This window comes from Dasypus novemcinctus, chromosome 12 (genome assembly GCF_030445035.2).
Source record: "Dasypus novemcinctus isolate mDasNov1 chromosome 12, mDasNov1.1.hap2, whole genome shotgun sequence".
Lineage (NCBI taxonomy): Eukaryota > Metazoa > Chordata > Mammalia > Cingulata > Dasypodidae > Dasypus > Dasypus novemcinctus.
In genome coordinates, this window is record NC_080684.1 from 36,527,038 (window position 1) to 36,546,915 (window position 19,878).

General features: G+C 50.7%; 2 protein-coding genes across 8 annotated transcripts in view; both read right to left on the reverse strand.

Annotated features, from left to right (window-relative positions):
* Positions 1 to 3,021: 3,021 nt before the first annotated feature.
* On the reverse strand, positions 3,022 to 14,849 carry SMARCD1 (SWI/SNF related BAF chromatin remodeling complex subunit D1). 2 transcript variants are annotated; one of them, XM_004477881.5, is made up of 13 exons: positions 14,484 to 14,849; positions 13,687 to 13,874; positions 13,385 to 13,427; positions 13,167 to 13,289; positions 12,570 to 12,692; positions 11,409 to 11,525; positions 9,914 to 10,015; positions 9,462 to 9,623; positions 9,272 to 9,369; positions 7,488 to 7,623; positions 5,698 to 5,820; positions 4,898 to 4,999; positions 3,022 to 4,766 (listed from the first exon to the last, which is right to left on the reverse strand). In XM_004477881.5, exons 1-13 carry the CDS (start codon positions 14,658 to 14,660, stop codon positions 4,713 to 4,715), a joined length of 1,548 nt encoding a protein of 515 aa, XP_004477938.2. In that variant the 5' UTR covers positions 14,661 to 14,849; the 3' UTR covers positions 3,022 to 4,712. The 2 variants fall into 2 exon arrangements, with proteins under 2 accessions (XP_004477938.2, XP_058164238.1); XM_058308255.2 differs by lacking the exon at positions 12,570 to 12,692 and having other exon boundaries at positions 14,484 to 14,742.
* A 720-nt stretch (positions 14,850 to 15,569) lies between these two features.
* The window catches only part of ASIC1 (acid sensing ion channel subunit 1), a 28,357-nt gene continuing 24,048 nt past the window's right edge, over positions 15,570 to 19,878 (reverse strand). For all 6 annotated transcript variants that reach the window (XM_012519422.4, XM_071218900.1, XM_004477886.5 and 3 more), the window contains 5 exons: positions 19,387 to 19,540; positions 18,872 to 18,963; positions 18,322 to 18,401; positions 17,877 to 17,981; positions 15,570 to 17,720 (listed from right to left, as the gene is read on the reverse strand). In XM_012519422.4, the coding sequence (XP_012374876.1) occupies positions 17,616 to 17,720; positions 17,877 to 17,981; positions 18,322 to 18,401; positions 18,872 to 18,963; positions 19,387 to 19,540 (536 nt within the window). In that variant the 3' untranslated portion in view covers positions 15,570 to 17,615. The remainder of the gene's footprint in view (positions 17,721 to 17,876; positions 17,982 to 18,321; positions 18,402 to 18,871; positions 18,964 to 19,386; positions 19,541 to 19,878) is intronic.

Genomic DNA, 19,878 nt, shown 5'->3' on the forward strand with positions numbered 1-19,878 from the left:
AATGGGGCAGAGACCAGGCCTGGCTTTTCCTCATAGGCTTGCCAGCTGCCGGCGCTGGCACGCATCTTCCCTTGGCTCCAGGCCTCTTAGCATCCGATCCCCTGCCCCCACCCCCTGCCACTACCCATGAGCTCATTTTGAGATCTGTCAAGAGATAGTCCAGATCTAGTCCAAGAAGCTAGTGACTGGCTGTGCCTCCTCACTCCCTCTGCCCCCATACAATGGATAAATTATACTCAGGCCCTAGCAGCAGAGATGAGAATACCTTTCCCTCAAAGGTAGGAATTCCCTCTGCATCCCCCCAGGACCCCAAAAACTGCTCCACAGGTTTGTCCTCTAACAGTGGAAAAGACCACAAGCCACTGGGCCCACACTAGCTCCACTGCAGAGCGTGGGAGGTGGGGCAGAGCAGGGTGGCCTTGCTCTTGAAGAGAAGACCATGTCGGAGCTAAGGGCCTGCCTCAGGGGCAACAGGGATCGGGCGCCCAGGTGGTCATCTCAGGGGCTCACCAATGGGCCTCTCTACCTCAAAAGACCACCTGCATTTCTGCCAGGAAGGGAGAGAGGAAAAGGTGAAAGTTAGAGGGCTCTAAGGCCAAGTGGTCAATGAGTCTCTTTTCGCAGCCTCTGGGCCTGAAGAGGAGAGGAGAGGAGAGAAGGCAGCCGGTCAGTCCGTACAGTCCTTGAGAGGCTCTGAGCTTCCTTTAGCCCCTCCTCTGCTGCGTTTCCAAGCTACCACACTAGGGGCCCCCTCAAGTCCCACGCAAGTTTGCAGAGTCCAGGGAAGCGGGACCTGAGGTAGCAGTTTGCCCTCAGGGGCAGCTGTGACCTGGCAGCAAGCTCTGTGGTCTCCGAATGCTGTAATAGAGAGTTAAGTGCAGTATGTGACTTGGAAGCTCAGAATGGAAGGAACACATTCAGCAATTCCAGGGCTCAACGTCGCCCACAGCCATGTTTGACTAAGAGGGAGCTCTGATTTCTAGGCTGATCCGGAGTGTGGGGCCGGGCCAGAGAGGCCCCTGACATCCCAGTTGTTTGTGCACCTTGGCCTAGAGCAGACACCGCTGTGTGCTCACATGCTGACCTCCCGCTTGGCCGACTGCTAAGTGGGTGTTTCCATTCCCCTGGGCTGCTGCTGGCCCACAACAGTGATAAGCACTGGGCTAGAGGGGCGTCTGCGTGCAACCACTGGGCAAGAGGGCAAGTTTGGGGAGAAATGATGTTCTGTGCTCCAGAAACTGCCCAGGAAAAGCCTACCAGTCTCCTCCCATGACCAGGGAGTTCCCATAGGGGGAACTCACGTGAATTCAGTAGTTGGCTGTTTCCTTAGGACAAAGTTGTACCCAGGACAGCACCAGCCTCCCACAGATGCCCTCCATTATGGCTCTGGCTCTGTGATCACAGCACCAGTGCCAGGCTGCCAGCTGCGAGCACTACTTAGGGGTGACGGAAGAGAAAGGATGCTTCTGTCCCCGGCACATGACAGGAACCCTGAAGAATAAATGTTTATGCATAAAATAACCCCCTTGTTTTAGCCTAAATGCTTACATTTCTCATTTTGCCTCTATAACCACTTTAGATAGTGTGGAGACAAAGAATCTGCTTATTTATATAAGAATAAAGAAGCTGCACAGGGACTGAGGATTGGCTGGTCACAGAATGTTATCTGTACTGCTAGAGCTCTTTTCTCAAGAGCAAACTGTAGATTATTTGAAATTAATAATGGCTCACCAGTCATTCATTACACATGTAATCAGCCTGAGTGAAAACAGATGCCATTTCAATGTCCTTGACATCAATTTTCCCCACTCCAAGTTATCACTACCCCCACACGCTCTTTTCCCTGCTTCTCCTACTCAAGTCTGATAAATCCCCAAGTTCCAGAGTGAGACCATCTTCGGTGGGTTTGACTGCATACAGACAATAGTTGCATGTTCCCATCCACAGAGGCAAAGGCTAGTTTTTTTAACAGCTTTGGAATGTAGGAGGCACTCACGCTATGCTCTAAAACCCCTCCTGGGGAGGACCAAGCTGGATAACGGCACATAGTAGGAAAGTTACGAGCTCCCAGGTGGAATGCAGGGAGAGTACTGCAGTACTTCATGCTTTCACCAATGGGAGTAATCACTCCTAAGCAAGTCCTCAAAACTCTTGCCAACCAGGGGTTGGATATCTTTAATTATGAGAATGACAACAACATAGCATTTCTATGGTTTCAGGAATTGGAATCTTACTCAGAGACATCAAAGTGACACCCTAAAGCGGGCAGACACAGAAAACAAAAATATCTTGGGTTGTCTAGGCACTGGTCCTAATCTAGATAGGAACCCTACAAGGGAGTGAAACTCCTCTAGAGAGGAGGGCCAGTCGGTCACACCTAAGGAGTAAAAGGCACTGGACAGGCCCCTTCAGTCAATAAGGCTTCTATGCCCTGGGGTGCTCCAAAGGCACAGGAGAGGGTGTTTCCATTCCCTTGGGCTGCTGCTGGCCCACAACAGTGATTAAGCACTGGGCTAGAGGGGAGTCTGTGTGCAACCCTCCAGAAGAGTGGGCAGGAGGTCAAGTTTGGGGGAGAAATGATGTTCTATGTTTCAGAAACTGCCCAGGAAAAGCCTACCACCTGAGCACCTGCTTCCCATGTACAAGGTCCTGGGTTCAATCCCTGGTAACTCCTTAAAACAAAAAGGGCAAGGGAGGAGGCAGCGCCACTGACTGTTCAGGTACCTGCCCAAGAGGGGAACTGGAGGCAGGACTCCCAAGATCCAGAAATGAAACCCGACAATCCAACCAGCACCCAGCCTGCTGGACCACTGGAGCTGACAAGCAATCCATAAGAAAACCTGAGGTCCACAAGCACAAGGGTAGGACCCTTGTTTTCCACCATATTCCCAGCGCCTAGCACCATAGCTGGCACATAGCATGTGCTCAACAAATAAATGAACAAACACCATCAGCATGGCTAGTATCAGAGGAGAAAGAGCTCAGGAAAGAGCTCTCCCTCAATAGGTAGGGGGGCACCCATCCTTCAGAAGATTCTTTTATTAAAACTGGGTGACATCAATAAGGGGACAGTACAAAAAAAAATTTTGGTCCATGAAAAAAAAACAATAGTTCAGTTAATAAAAACAGTTATCTTCAACTGGGACACCGTGTAGGGTGCTGGGCTTCCTCCTCATGGTTCCAGCCAGGAGCCGGGCCAGGGCTCAGTCGCCCCAAAGACAGAGGCTGTCCAGTGCCGCTGTGGGGAGAGCCTTTCGAGGGAGGGGCAGGAAAAGGCCAGGAAAGGAAAGGTGGGGAGAAACTGCTGCTGTCCTCGGTTTGGAACAGGCAGGGATAAAGGACTGGCGGAGGTGCTCGCAGGAGCCTGAGGAGGGGGTGGAGAAGCAGGGGCTTGGTCAGTTCTGTGGGTTTACAGCCCAGGCCGAACGGAACTCCCCCTCTGCGCCCAGCTATCTCCCACCCTGCTGTGTTGAGTCTGCGAGCCTGGGATATGCTAACTCGGGGGTGATACAACCTGGAAGAAGAATCTGAGGCTCTCCTGGAAAGATGCAAAACCATCTCAGCTCCAAGGGGCCAAGATCCAAGGTCCTGCTGCTACCTGAGGGGTCTGAAGCTTTGAGGGCAGGGGCTGGGGAGTCACAATCCTGTGAGGCAGGGAGAGGGAAGAGTCACAAACCCAACTCAGAGCTATTCTCCAGCCCTAGGCGCTTTCACTCCTCAGTGCCCTAGAAGCCACCAGTGGGTGTCAACTAGGCAGACAAGGGGCAGGAAGACAGATGGCCCAGGGCTTTTACCCGTTTGATTTTAGGCCTGTTTCTCCATTAAGGGATGGAGGGGGGGAGTAAGGGAGGGGACAAATGAGTCGCACCTCTGAGCAACAGCAGAAAGGAACAGCTTCTGCTGGCAGTCATAGTACCCCGGGTTAGGTCCCTGGGGCTCTGACAGGGAAAGGCAAGAGTTCCTCACCCAGATGCCCTGGGTTAGGGCAGACAGGAGGGAATCCTAAAGAGGGTGGCTACAGGGAGGGTGCTGCATGGGAGCAGCACTTAAAGAACAAGCTCCAATACTGATGTGGACCCCCTACTAGGGAATAAGAGAAGCACTGAGGCTGCAGGCCAAGCCAGAGGGCTGGGGACTGACCTGGGCCTCAGCGCAGCCCAAGAGTCAGAGTTCCTTTAGGGCTAGAGGGCAACAAGTAAAGGAAGAGTTTGCTCCAAACCTATGGAAGGAAGGAAGGAAAATGGATTGTTACCAGGAGAGCCAAGATCAACTAGCTTATAGAGTGCCCCCAGGCCTGAGTCTCAGAGAAGGGGCCAAAGCTCCCAACTCCTGGGTCACTGAAGGGCAGGGTCAGTGTAGCCGGTCCCCTTGAGGACCACTTGGCCCTGGGCCAAATCCATCCAGCGCACTGATTACACCTACACTTTCTCTAACACTATCTAGATGTCCTATGTAGACCAGGGGAGGAGAGAGGCACCTGGGAACTTTGTAGGGCAAAAGGAAGCTGGGAGGTAGGAAGGGATGGGATGGAGAAGAGGATAATAGGTGTCTTGTGAGACAGAAATGTGAGACCCTCTTCATTCTGGTGTTGTCCTTGAACCACCAACATCCCCTGGAAGGCCCCAAGCAAGACCAACGTGGGTGCTACGAGGCAGGCAGCACAGGGCCCAAATAAACATCGGTGCAGCCAAATCAGGGCTGTGGGAGAGGCCCTATGTATTTCGGATTCCCAAGGCTTGCTCTAATTCTTGTCGTCTCTGCTGCACCTAAGAAGAAAATAGTGGAAGGAGTGGAAGATGAGACAAACCAGAAGCTGGTACCTAACACCGCTGACCCCCATCGGGGGTAGAGGCCCCGTGCCTTCTGCCAAATTCTCCCATGCACCCCAGGCACCTACCTTGGAGTAGAAGTATCGGCACACGGCCTCCTGAGCCCACGGCTGAAAGTAGAACTCAGCTCGGCGCTCTTCTTCTGGGTTACCCACCACATCAGTCATGGTCTGAGAGGATTGGAGGGTGGGAGGAGGGGCGGGAGGAGGGGAAGGGGGAGATTAGACTTGTTTCCTTCCTTCACACCCAAAGTCACTCCTGCTATCAACAAGTCACTGCCTTGCCAGCAATCTTTCTGACGCCCCTTTCTCCTGTGATCAGCCTCTGTAACTGCAGTGGCACACACCACAAGCAAGAGATGGAAGTACATGCCACACATTCTGTGCTCACTCCCACCTTCCACCTTCTTGCCTGGGCTTATGATGCTCTCTCTGGAAAACACCTCAAATTCCCAATTTTCCATGAAGCCTTCCCCAGATATTCTAGCCTCATCATCTCCCTTCTCTTTTCAATTATCTTATTATTGATACTGCCAGATCTGATGGCTTACATGGTTCACTATTTTTTTAATGCATGGCAGCCTAGTTTCCCAAACAAAATGCATGCTGCTGTGAAGGCAGAGATCAAGTCTTCCACTTCTGTCTCCCCTTCAATATGGACCACAGTGACAGCACACAGTAAGTACTAATCAACACCCAATGGTTCAGCTTCCATTTCCCTACATAACTGTAAAATGGACCCTGAAATGTGTTAATGAAAATCTGGTCTCTCACTTTCCCCTCAGACTCTTCTACCAGGTGCTACAAAAACAAAGTGAATGTGTGCCTGACTGACCTATGTCCCTTTGCATCTTTCCTAGGTTCTTTACCTTGAGGTCCCGGCACTGGGACTGGAGCCAGTCATTGATGAAACCCTGCGGGTCTCTGGCAAAGCTCAGCATGAACTCCCGCTGGGTCTTCAGCTGGTTGATAGTTTCTATCGTCTCATGGATCTGGAAAAGAAGAGGGAAACTCAACACTAACTGGGGAAACTCAAAGTTAATGGCAGGCACTGCCTGGCATCTCCATGTTTTTCTCCCAACCTAGGTGTACAGTGCTGCTCAGAAATGGCAATCCTGGCTGCAACTGCTGCAGCCCTCAGAACTCTTTTGCCTGTATACACAGTTTTTAGGTCATTTGCACCTGATTCTGAGTGTCTGTATACCCCATGGGAGGGAAGTTTTCCTTTTAGTCTCCAAATGCCAACTATAGGCAAAGCGACAAAGTAGACACTCAATCTACAGCACAAACGGTTTCAAAAACACTCTCAGGTAGAAAAGAAATGGTGAGAGGGTTGTCTCAAAAGCTGTGGTTCCCTCAGTTTTGTTCTCAGCTCTTTTCACTTCTCATTCTACACATGCTGCCTGGCAATTTCAACTACTTGCATGTCTTTCACTACCACTGATGAGTTAATGAGTCTCCATTTCACAGTCCAGGATCCATTTTCAAAAACTCCAACTGTTTCAACTGCTTTCTTGACATCTCAAGGCACCTTAAACTCAATGCATCCCAAACTCATCTCACTGCCTTTCACCTCCTCCTATCCCCTATCCTACCAAGTACTACTATTGACCCAAAGTAGGAACCTGGAGGGCGTCATAATCCCTCCTTCTCCCTCACCTCACACCCCCACCCAAAGAGCAGCCAGGGACAAGTTTCTGCAATCCCACTTTGACACCTCTCAAGCCTATCGACTTATTTCCATCCTCACTGTCAGGACCTTCAAGTCTGGCCTTCACTACGTGTCATCTGGATTACTGCACCAGCCTCCTAACCAGGCTCCCTGCCTCCACATCTGTCCCTCTTCCAATTCGTTCTCTACATTCCCGCCAGGGACCATTCTAAATGCAAATGGAATCTGTTCCTCCGCTGGAGATGATCTTTCAACAACCTCTCTTAGTCTTTCAGGACAGAGTTTAAACCAGTTTTCCCTGCATCAAAACTCCTTAATGATTTGACCCTACTGCCCTATCCAGTTTCCTCTCCCCAAAATTCCCATCTCTGGCATCCTGTGCTGTATTTAACACATAGAGCTTATACTTCTTGAACATACCAAGCCCTCTCCCTCATCTTTGGGCCTTTATTTACCTTGTGTCCTTTTTCTGGAATTGTCCTCTACTTTCCTTTGCCCCCAAGCACTCCTATCCTTTCTCCCCTTTCATTTACTCCCACTCTGTTCTTCAAGAATTAGTTGAGGCATCAACTCTTCCAGAAAAGCTTCCATGCTCTCCTTTGTGTTCCCAAGGCATGTATGACTTTACCTGCAGGAACTATGTTTACCAATGTTAATAATAATATTAACAGTAGCAGCAGTTATCATTTGTTGTTTTTATGTGCTGGGCACAGTGTCATGTCCTTTACATACACTGTCACATGCAATCCTTACATCAACCTTATAAAATAAATACTAGAGTCTCTATTTCATAGATCAGAAATTGAGGCTCAAAGCTTTTAAAAGGTATAGCCAAAATCAGAACTCATGTTTGCCTGGCTCCAGCTAATACCAAGCCCAATTCCTGGTATATACTGGATGTTGAAATGTTTTGAATGAACGAAAACCAAAAGGTGGCATGAAGTGGGGGCTGGTGGCACCCAAACTACCCAGGGCAGGGGCCCCTACCTTGTTGTCTAGAGTGGCAATCTCCTGCTGGCTGGCAGTAGACAGCAGAAAAGAATTCATCTGGGTCTTCAGGGTATCATCCACTTCCACATCAATGTCATAACAAGCCGTCTTTTTCTGGTCATTAGGGTCAACACTGGGGAGGAAACCAAAGGAGCCTGGTAAAGGGCTTGGCTCCTAAGACCTAATTATACAGGGTCAAAAAGATGGCCTGGGAATGGAAGGAGGGGCTAAATGCAAAGGGCACAAGCAAACTTTTGACGGTGGCAGACACGTTCATGGTGGTGGTAGCTACAGGGTGTACACATTTGCCAGAAGTCATCAAACTATACTTTAAATGTGGGCAATGTATTAGCTTATAAATTAGGCCTCATTAAAGCTGATTTTCAAGAAAGTCAATAGTGAAAAATTCAAATAGGTCAAAAGATAAACAGAGAAAAGTTTTGGTTCCATCTCTGACTCACCCTCCCTCCCCAGAAGAAACCGCTGCTACATTACCTAATGTACTTTTCTCCCTTTTAAACTCAAAGTGAGGGAAGCAGACTTGGTCAGTGGTTAAGGAGGTCCACATGGGAGGTCCGCGATTCAAACCCCGGGCCTCCTTGACCCGTGTGGAGCTGGCCCATGCGCAGTGCTGATGCGCGCAAGGAGTGCCCTGCCACGCAGGGGTGCCCCCCGCGTAGGGGAGCCCCATGCGCAAGGAGTGCGCTCTGTAAGGAGAGCCACCCAGCGCGAAAGAAAGTGCAGCCTGCCCAGGAATGGAGACGCACACAGGGAGAGGTGACACAACAAGATGACGCAACAAAAAGAAACACAGATTCCCGGTGCCGCTGACAACAACAGAAGCGGACAAAGAAGAACACGCAGCGAATGGACACAGAGAACAGACAACTTGGGGCAGGCGGAAGGGGAGAGAAATAAAATAAATAAACCTTAAAAAAAAAAAAAACCTCAAAGTGACCCTAAAAATAATAAAACACACACATAAAATAAAGTAAGATAAAGTAAAATGGCAGGAATACAGGTCAGACCAGCCTCTAAGGACCCAATTTATAATTCTAGGAGTTACTACTGAGTGAGTGATGAACCAGGGCCTTAAAAAAGGGAGGTCTTAACTATTGGAAACAATATGGAATAAAAGAAAGAAGGCAGAGAGACTTTATACAACCAGAGAAGAGAGTGCTGTGAGGGGAAAGTGTCTTCCTTCCCTGTCTATCTGCCTGAAGATATCTTGCCCACCCACCTTCTGAACAAACAAATTTAAGAAAGCAGAGATGGAATCTCAGACTGGAATGTCCTACCACCCAGAGAAAAGACTGCTACCGATTCCTCCTGCCCCGTTGAGCTGGTAAATGTTTAACAACTTATTCTCCAAAGGAAAAAAAAATCCTTATTTGTAGCATTTGCCCATTTTTGTGGTTTAAATAAGCCCTCCATAGTTGATTTTAACCTACACATTACGCCACTGATCACAAGAGTTGGGAAGAGATGTGCAATAGCACACCATTATTTGGCATTTCCACCATACAGGTACAAAAGACATAAATAACCTTGAGAGTACAGGTTTACATATTAGCAAAATGTAATAAAATTACAAAGTGATGAGTTTTGTATACATATTACTCTTGCTTTTATTACAATGTATTTAATTCTAGGCTTATATAACTTAATTTTAAACAATGGCTGAATTTTGCTTGCAAAATTCCTGAAAATTGGATGCTTGACAATTCAGAGTGGGTAAAAGCTATCTCCAGCACACCGCTGCCTCCCATACAGATGCTTACCTGATGACATGATTAATGATAATGGGTTCTGGTGGCATAAGCAAGGCATGGAGCCGCTGGGGAATCTCTGAAAACTTCATACGCTGAGACTCAAAGATCTATGGGGAAAAGGAGAAGCAGCTAGAAGCTGGCATTCTGAACACCACTAGTGATCCAATGGGCTCCAGCAAAAGAAAGGTCCTTTAGTTACCTGCTGGAGGTACTTGTCACAGATGACAAATTCTCGCTCGTGAGGGTCCTGGAGCTTATGTGTCTTAATGTATTGCCACAGTGCTTGGATGATCACTGGACGGGTCTGGGTGTGGATGCCCAGGAGCCGAGCCAGGCGAGGGTCTAATTTAAACTGGGGAGGCTGCAGAAAACCAAAGAGGACAGGATCAAAGCTGGTGAGCTGAGTCTACCTGGATTCTGGGGTTCTTATTGTGGCAATTCATTCAACTCATTCAACAAACATTCATGTAGTACTTTCTCTGGGGCATAAAAATAGGAGGAATTCAGAAATGTCTAAGACCCTGTCCCTGTACTTAGGGAACTTCAAGTCTAGTGGCAAATTATCCATGATGGACTTACACCCTTAAACACCAGAACTGATGAAGGGATGTGACCATGAAAGCCAGGGCCCCTCACACCATCGCGGAATACCTGGTAATCCAGCATCAGCAGGACAGTACACCGTACATTCACATCTCCTGGACGCTTCACCTGGAAGCCATCGGTCTCCTGGGTAGTGGCGGTCCTGTGCCACTACAGAGAGGAAGATGTCAGGGGGTGCTCTCCCAGAGGAAGAGCTGGGGTGGGAGGGAAGAGCTTCTGTAATGACTGAATATTCAATTTTTTATTTCTGAGGCTATTGGAGCAGAACAATAGCATGAGGCATTTTTAAAAACTCATATGGGAAAAGTTTGTCATATATGTTACACAATAAAGTCTTCTTTTAATTGCACATGGCTTTTGGATTAACGTTTTTATGTAAATAGATGAACCTTTTCACTCTGATTGTTCAGTTATATTTAAATCAGCCTGAATTTCCAGTCATGACTTTATCCACAAACTGAGTAATATACACGTGCCCAGTTATAATACAGTTATCATTTACTAAGGATTTTCTATACACAAGAGTATTCTAAGACATTTACCTGGGTTATCTCAATTCCCACAACATCCCTATGAGATAGTCAGTTTTACAACCTTTTACAGATGAGAAAACTAATGCTTAGAAGAATAAAGTGGGGAGCGGGTGTAACTCAGTGGTTGAGGGCCTGTTTCACATGTACGAGGCCCGGGTTCAATTCCCAGGACCTCCTAAAAAAGAAAAAGGAAGAAGAAAGGAATAAAGTAACTTGAAGCTGCAATTTGAGCTCTGGTATGTCTGGTTCTGCAGTCTACATTCCTTCCTAGCCACTAGGCTTCACTGCTAAAAAATCAGGTCAAATATATTTGCAAATTTCTATTGATTCTATGACTTACTTCTCATGTCTTTCAGTGGTTTAGATTAAGAGGCCATGACTACAATGGCAAAAAAAAAAAGTATGTAAAATTCACTTGTAGTGCTGGACTCTCTCATTTTGGTTTTAACCGTATCCCAAAGCATACTGTTGCTAACACCTTCTTCAGAACATTGCATTCTACTGGCATTTAATAAAGGATTTAGGTAATTACTGGAATGTGAATTTAAATGGAGCTGGGACCAAGAAGAAATCCCAGATTTATAAAAGTAAACCTAGTAAATATTAATTTCCTATTATTAAATCCCTTCAACTACAGAAAGTGCTGCCAGGAATAAGTATGAATGGTATATGGATAACTAGGTCTCACCATTATTAACTAGCAAGATGCAGAGATGACCTGGCATATCCAAGAGGCCTCCATTAGAATTTCCCTTCAAAGTGGGAGCAGAGGGTGACAGTCTATGCAACTAGGACAGTGAACATTTAAAAGGTGGGACTAGATTGAAAGTTAAGAACGAAACACAGCTAGTGCCACCTGGAGGTCAACAGGCAAATGCCATGGTGATACTGTACACTCGGGGGAAAACCCTTCAATTTAAATATCCACCTATCTCTAGACATTAAAGTGTGATTTCCACATCAACATTCTCCAATCACAGGGTCAAAGCCGAAAAGGCAGAACTACTTACTTCTACCAGATGGTTGTCTGGCCCATACAGGTCTTTGTCCAGTTCAATCACCAAGGACTTAAAAAAGGAAGAGAACTTCCTTTTTTGTTTGGTGGCATCATATTTGGACAAGGCTGACTAGAGGAAACACAGGAGAGCTCATGTTAGAAAAGACCAGAAAAAGCGTCCCAGGACAAAGTCCAATAGAAAAGGAACCCACTACAGTAACGGGGAAAATTTTTTTAAATGTCTTCTAAATATCTCTCAGGAGACAGCAAGATAGACAGGCTTCTGTGGGTATCAAACCAGTCACGGTAGCAACAGAACTCTGGAAAAGCAGCCTGTAACAGGTACAGGGCCACTGACTGACCCACTTCATTTCCCCAAGAGAAATGGGGCAAGTTAAGCCAAACTATTATTGCACATGACATAAAAGCAAGTTTGAACAGAGAAAAGTCTGACTCCAGAAGGGAAATGAATCACAGGCAATAAGCAGCCAGAACAAAAACGGCTTTATTTGGACTGAATGACAACACCAGCAGATGGAATGGACCTATAAAGAGAAGGAAGCTCTGACACCAAGCCCTGGTTTTCCTGCAAAAATGCATTCAAATTAGCTTGGCTGTGGCAGCTTAAAATAAAGGGCTGTAGTGTGTAAGGGAATGAGAGGTAAATTTCCCCATGGAGCTGCTGAGGTGGGGCGACACTTGTCAGCGGACGTTCCTCATAAAGCAATGAAGAGTCTGTGAGAATAACCTATCCCACTTAACCTGTGAGGTAACTCCAATGAAAGTTGGGAAGAGGGAGATGCCACAGTTGGAATCAAGGGCCTTAAGGACTCTCAGAGAGGAAATCATGGCCTCAAATGCCAAGAGCAAACTCACTTGACTAAAAACAAAACAAGGAAAACAAAAACAAAAAACTAAAATTAGTCTTCAGATACTGATAAATCCTATGGCCAACAGGACCAGGAGGAAGGTAAACAACAAATCAGATCCCAGGACAATAAGATTCTCAATTTGATACTGCAGAGAGGGCCAAAGTTGTGGGAGCCAGGCACAAAGAACCACTGTCTTTCGGTACAGAGTACAGAGTGTCCCTCTCCCTGTTGCTCCCAACAGGAGCTGTGCTCACAGCCAGGCATCCACCCTAGACACCGACCACGGTGGACCTTGAACTCACGTCCTCCAGGAGCCGTCCTTCTACTCGAAGCTCCCAGGAAGCCACTGTCCCTTCCCCATCCTCAGCATCTGATTTAGCCGGATTGAAAGTGTTAGAAATGAAAATTCGCAGCTTCCGTTTTTGCTGAGGAAGGCAGAAATAGGATTGATGGTGGGGCTTCAATGGTTTGATGTTGAAAACAAGGGTCTCCCCAAACCCCCAAATTACTCCTAACAGATTGGCTTACTGTTTACCCAGTCCCTAGGGTGAGTGGAGATTCCATCTAGAAGAGGAATAGAGACCACTGGCCTGAGTATAAATGCATACACTGGGATGCCAGGTAGACAGTCATGCAAAGTACCAGGCTCTCAAGGTGGGAGAGTAGTTACAGCAGAAACATGGATAGCATATATTTCTGATGCAAGAGACATCAAGAGCCCCTCCCCCTTGCATTTTGTTCTTCTCCTCCTAATGTAATTCTCAGTTTGCAGGCAGAAGGGAGAGATTCCATTTAAATGCCAGGGAGAGCTGCGTTGTGCCTTTGGTTTCTCAACTAAGCCTTCTGAAGGTTCCCAGGTCCTCTCCTCTGGCTCTCTGCCTAGCACTCTCCTGTGTTACCTTGATGGGACGTTTCAAGGCCTCTTGGATATCTAGCCGTTTCCTCATGATAGTCTGGTCCAGTTTCCTTTCAAAAGCCAAAAGATCCATATAGGCCTGGGATTCTGGTACCAGTTCACGAATCTTAGGAACAGAAGGATAATAATTAGGTTCTAGGGCTGACCATGTCTATTCTCAAACTCACTTCATACTCAAGAAGACCTATAGCCTGGACTCACCCTTTGAGGTAGAATTTTGTCAGCCATCTTCTTTTTCTTTGCACTGTTTGGAATAAACTGTTATTAGGTTGAGATAAAACCAGTCGACAAGAAAGCAAGCTGTCAGTGCCTCCATATATAGAAAAATGGAGGGGCTGCAAAGCTTCTCTCAAATCAAAGAGTGTCCCCTTCGCCAACATGAGGCAGTCTCAAGGAGTTCCATAGCCCCAGACTGCTGGCACCTTTCTGGGTTCCTGATATTCCCACCACTTTTGTTCTCGCAAATCTCCTCCCTCCCTCCCTCTGCCCCCGGGTCATCTTACTTGTGGTTTCGATTTTGGACCGCCTGCTGCTGGACCTGCTGGATCTGCTGAGGCGCAGGTCTCTTGCGGGACTGGTCCATCCCTGACTGTGTCAGGCCAGGTCGGACTGAAGGGCTCCCCCCATAACCAGGGGGTCCCATGGAAGGTCCCTGAGGTGTCATTCGACTGCCTGGCAGCATACCTGGTCGCTACAGAGGGGAGAGGACCCAGAGATGTCATGGTTTTCCCTACTAACACCAGGAAGAAAGGGAAAGTGGGGGGTGCAAGGAGAGGAGAGCCCTCTGCTTCTTTGAAAGATAAGTAACTGGGGCATCCTCCGCTCTGATTGTGATTCCATGGGTGAATATGGCCCAGAAGCTAAAAGACAGCCAGCATATACTCAAATGCTCTCTATTCTGGATCTGACAAATCAGACATCTCTTCAGTCCCACATTTACTCTGGCAGCTATTACCTCCTTAGAAACTGACCCCAATTTGCCAGCTACACCCTTTGCCTTCCTCTGGGCACGAGAGTTACCAAGTCCCTTTGGGCTCCTACCTTTAGATGCCCACCCCTGGCCCCCATCCATGTACCCTGATCCTATAGCCTGACACGCCACGGAAACAATGCTCCTCTGGAGCAGGTGGGGATGCTAAATGCCTCCCCCTCCCTTCCTCCGCACTAACTCTTCCCACCCGCACAGGGCCTGAATTCCTCCCAGGGGAGCCCCTCCTACTTCTCCCCCTACTCCTGTCACTCCCCGGCTACCGCTCGGCCCCGCCCCCGGCCCGCGCGCCCCTCCTCCTGCCCCACTCACGGGATAGGCCGCTCCGGGCATCGGGGAGCGGTACAGCCCTTGACCTGGTGCTGGGCCCATTCGCACGGGGGGCCCCGGAGTCCCGCCCGGGCCCAGGGCGGCCGCCGCGCCGGCCCCTCCTGAGGCTCCGGCGCCTCCGCTCGGAGCCACTGACTGGAAACCCGCCCGGGCCGCCATCTTCCCCGGAGCCGCCGCCGCAGCTGCACAAAGAACCGGAACCGGAACTCCCCCCGTCCCCCGCGCGCCCCTCGAAAGCCCTCTTGTCCGCCCGCCCGCCTGCCTGGCCCGGGAGGCTCAGAGCAGCGAGACTATAGGCTAGAGCGGGAGGACTAGCGGAAAGGCTGGGCTGACCACTCCCTCCAGCTCGCACGGTCCGGGAGGGAAAACCATAGAGAGGAGCTCTGGGGTAGAGAGGCCCCGTGAGCGGGCGCCCCCAGGCCGACCGGAGGAAGACAAGGACCTGGAAAGTGGGGACCCCAGCCCCAACCCGCTGATGCGGAGGGTGGCAGAGTAACTACTTCATCTAGGCGCAGCGCCTTTAACTTTCCAAAGTGCTTTGATTGCTTCTCGTTTCACTCCCTTATTGCTAGATCTCCGGGAGGGGGCTGAGGATGAGAACTGTTTATTCCATTGAGCTCAGAGGGTAAATGATTTGGCAAAGGTTATCCATTGAGTTAGTAGTAAAGCCAAGCCTAGAATCCAGATCTCCTGGCTTCTAGCCCAGGGCTCATTCCACAGATTTGCCTCAATAACTACCTCATACCGGAACTTCAATGCAACTTGTCTCTAACCTTTAGCCTAATCTGCTTCCCGGTTTTAAGTTCCAGTTCACCTTGACTTTTGACTCTGCCCTCCTCTCCAAAGAGACCTTTGTGGTAGGGCTTCTCTTTGGCGTCTTTGTTGCCTTTGGTCCCTCCATCCCTGTTCAGTGGTTCAAACCATCCCAGAAGAACCAGGGCCTCCCTACTCAGACACTGTCCTTACTCCTCCCCGATTCTTTGGCCCCAAGCCGAGTTCAGCACTTAGCAATAGGTGGAAAGACCTTAATTACTTTCCAAATGAGCGAAGAACAACACTGAAAAGGAGATGGTTGAAACCCAGTTTATTCGACCAGAGACATGCGTCACCCAGAGCCCCACCTGCTGTTCCCCCGTCCCGTGCACACTTATGGCCTTGCTCCTGCTTCCCTCTGGGGAGGTCTGCTCTCTAAGGAACTCTTAGGAATGAAGAGTTGCCAAAGATCCTACAGCTTCATTCCCCAGCTCCAGGCCAATGTGCAGGTGACCAGCCCCCAAGTCCTGTTTCAGGGCTTGAGACCAAGACATAGCTGGGCACGGAAGGCCTGGGAAGAGGCTGGGACTCTGGCCTGGGACAGGGGCCTATGGAGGTTGGGGGAGGCAGGCCTTCTCCTTAACTTGCTTCTCATTAAAGTAGAGAGGGACAGAAAGGCAGAGTTTTCAACTCCTCCTCTAGGCCTCTTTTCTCCCACTCCATATCCTACCTCACCAAAAAATGTGAGTGACAGGCTTGGTTATCAGGTGAAAAATGGGGGCCAGGCACCCAGAAGGAGGGCAAGGCCATGACTGAGGGCCTCAGCTTCTGCCTGTCAGCACCCTGCTGCCCCAGCTGTGAGAGTCTTCAACCCCTGGCCTCCTCCTGTCTCTGACATTCCCTTGGCTTAGTGTCCAGAGCAGATCTCCATCCCCAGATGGGGGCTATCTCTGTAGTAATCCTCCCCTCCCCTCCCACAGAGGCTGGAGCCAGCCAGGCAAAGGGTGTTGGGGAGGGTGGAGCAGAGGAAGGGAATGTTAAGGCTGTAGGGAGGGCAAAAGGTACCCAGGTTGTGAGGAGAGGATGAGGCCAGAAAGAGGCAGAGCTTGTGATTCACAGCTTCCTTTATGTCGCCACCGAGACAGTGCGAAGGTTACAATGCGTGTGTCGTCTCCTTGTGCTTCTCAGAGGGATGTGTGTACACAGTACAGACACCAGGGGAGAGAGTCCAACTCTTTATACAGGCGAAGGCATTCAGAGACCAGGGAGTGGGCAGAGACACAGAAGGGGGGGCCTTGGGGAAAGGGGGTGGTTCTTAGAGACAAGAGGGGATGGGGAGAGACAGACAGGGTTGGGGGAAGTATATACAGAGATATAGCAATATAGAGTCTGTATCATATAGAAATAGAAAATGCAGGTGAGGTTGTTGAGAGAAGCAAATGGAGTTGAGGAAAAGGACTTGGGAGAGTTCCATAAGAAAATTTATGGATGTGGCCCTCTGCAGGGGCCCCTGGGAGAGGGACCAGTGAGGTCAGGCACCAGTGCCCCTCTCCCTGAGCTGGAAACCAACCAGCAGGGTCTTTTAAGGGATGGGACAGGATGGCTGCCTCTTGGGATTTCTCCCCAGCAGCTACAGCCCTGACGTGGGGGTGAACTTGTAAATATCAGGATGTGGTCTACAGCACCAGGGCCACATCTTACCCCCATCTCCATGTCTTCAGGGGCTCTCTCCACCCAGACCCCTAGGGACTCCACATGGTGTGAGGGGGTGAGACTGGGATCTTAGTTCCTCCCTGGAGACTTGAGGTTGGGGCTGGGGGGGGGGGTCGGTGCACTGAGAGGGTCTCTTAAGGCTGGGGAAGCCCTCCCCAGCCCTCCCCATCAAGGTACATTCTCTGATTTGGGGCCAAATTTCAGACCCCGGGGATCCATTCTGCCCCCCACTGGAGGGGGCTTTGGTGACTGGTGGCAGCAGAATGTAGGTGGACACTCAGATGGCAGACAGACAGAATTCAGGCTGGTTGCTGGGGGAGGCAGCATGGGGCAGAAAGGGGCAGCCTGAGATCCCTTGCCCCCTTTTTTCTTTTTAGTTTCTTTTTTAGATTAGTTTAGTTTTGTTGTTAAAAACAAAAAACAACCACAAAAAAAAAAAAAAAAGGGACAGAGGCAGGGAGAGTACTCTATGGTCAAGACTCCTTCCTCACTACAGAGGAGAGGAAAGGATTGATTGCCCAGGAGTGGGGGACTGCCCTAGGGCGGGTGTGTGTGTGGGGGAGTCCCAAGGGCAGACTGGGGCGCAGCGGGGGCCCCTTGCTCTCCTGACCCTCTCCATCTAGGCCTTTGGTACAGCGGCCTGCGGGCTCAGCAGGTAAAGTCCTCAAACGTGCCTCGGGCCGGATGGTGAGGTAGGATGTTGGCTGCGTAAGTCATGCCGGCAGGATGGCCCCGGAGGCTCTCGCACGGGTTCTAGGAGAAGGGCACACACAGGACACAGGACAAGGACTGGTTATCGGAGGGGCCACGGGTGGCCCTGGGGCGTCGGGGGGCAAAGGAAGGACGAGGGGGTCCTGGGCGGTGCGGGGAGGGTCAGGGACAGAGGCCGCGCCTGGCAGGCTTCCTCACGTGTCTTTTAACGTCGTCCAGGCTAAGGGCCACACCCTTGTCTGCGCTGCTCCTTTTGGCTTCTTTCTGGCACTTCTCTCGCCGGCACAACTTGTGCTTAATGACCTGCGACAGGGGCGGGTGGGTTGGGACCCCGCCCCTCTGCGGCCCCGCCTTCGTTGGCTCCGCCCCACCGCGGCCCCGCCCTCCCTGGGCCCCGCCTTCGTTGGCTCCGCCTTCATTGGCTCCGCCCCACTGCGGCCCCGCTCTCCCTGGGCCCCGCCTTCGTTGGCTCCGCCCCACCGCGGCCCCGCCCTCCCTGGGCCCCGCCTTCTTTGGCCCCGCCCTCCCATGGCCCCGCCCCACTGTCCCGCTCCTCTGCGGCCCCTCTCTCCCTTGGCCCCGCCTTTGTTGGCTCCGCCCCGCGGCCCCGCCCTCCCTTGGCCGCGGCCCCGCCCCCGCTCACCTCGTAGGCGTAGTCAAAGAGCTCCAGCACCGTGAGGATGCTGGCCCCGATGAACAGCCCCATCTGGCCCCCAATGTCACCTGCGGGAGGGGCACGGAGGTCAGTGAGGTCCGATCGCCGCGGGACCGGCAGGGCTCACTGGGACAGCGGCGGGCCAATCCTATTCGCAAGGGGACTGACAACCTTCATACAGAAGGGGCGCAAAACCAGCTCCGGGTGGGATTTTTAACATTCTTCTCTTTGTTTTCCGCATTTTTGTACTTTTCAGGAAAATCTATTGTTTACAAAAGATCCCAGCACTCTTAGTGCCTGGGCCAATTTCCAGGCTCATGTGAAATAGTCCCAACCCCATGGCCCTGGGTCTGTCTCTTCCACTTTGCCCCAAGAGAAGGCTCAGCTCCCTCCGCCTACCACATACCAAGTCAACAGAGTTTGGGGAAAGGCTCCCGGGGTGGGGGTCTTATGGGATAGAGGTGGGCATCCTGCTTTGAGTGGTGGGAGCCAGGCCATGCCCATGGCAGAGGAAGGGGCAGGCGCCAGCGGAGCTCACCCAGGAGCCCTGCAATCTCATAGGCCTTCTTCTGCTCGATGGTCTCATAGTTGAGGACTTCAAAGAAAATGTCCAGCACCAGGATGTTCTCCCTGTGTGAGGTTGGGGGAGGAGACGGAGGTTCAAGTCACAGCTCTGCCCCTTACTAGTTTGGTGACCTCAGCAAGTCTGCCTCTCTGAATCTCAGCCTCTGCAACGGTCAAACGAGATGCTAATGGAGATGTGAGCCCTGTGTGAGGATCCAATGAGATGGTGTATAGGAAAAGACACTGCACATTTGGAAGTGTGGGCGACCACAGGTACAGCAACGAGGATGCAGATAGAGGATAAAGCAGGGAGGTGGCTAGAAGGGGTGCTTCCCCAGCTTATTCTGGCTTGTTCTTCCCTCTCTGCCCACCCCAGACGCTTTGGCTGCTTCGGGGACCTTCCCCGTGTTATCTGAACTTCCTCTTGTCTGCCTGCGTCCCAGCAAGACCCCCTCGTACCCTTCACTGTCCCAGTCAGAGCGCCCTTACCCTATGTACTGCTCAGACTTGTTGAACTTCTTGGCCAGATATTTGGCTGAGGCTTTGCTGGGGATCTTGACCATGGACAGCTCCTTGCCGTACCGGGTCAGGTTGCAGGGCATTTCGCACACGCAGTACTCCTGGTCTTTCTCCACCAGGAAGTCTGCGCCAGGGCCGGAGGGAAGGCACCAGTTTCACACACGCACATCCTGACCCTGCCCAAAGGACCCTGGGCCCCCCTCTCTTTTTCTTCTCTGTTCTTCACCTTTGCCCTGTACCGAACGCCCCCCCTCCCCACCCCCCCACTCCCCGTGGTGCTGATCCTCTCCCAGCCTCCCCATGGGTATTTCTTAACCCCACATCTCACTCCCTCAGGGTCCTCAGGCTCCCTTGCTCAGTCAGGACTGAGGTGCTGATGAGAGGGTGAGGGTCCCTCCCAGGTGACTCCCGTCAATTGCTCCTAAGGGCCTCCTGCTGATGCTGTTCCCAGCCTTGCTAAAG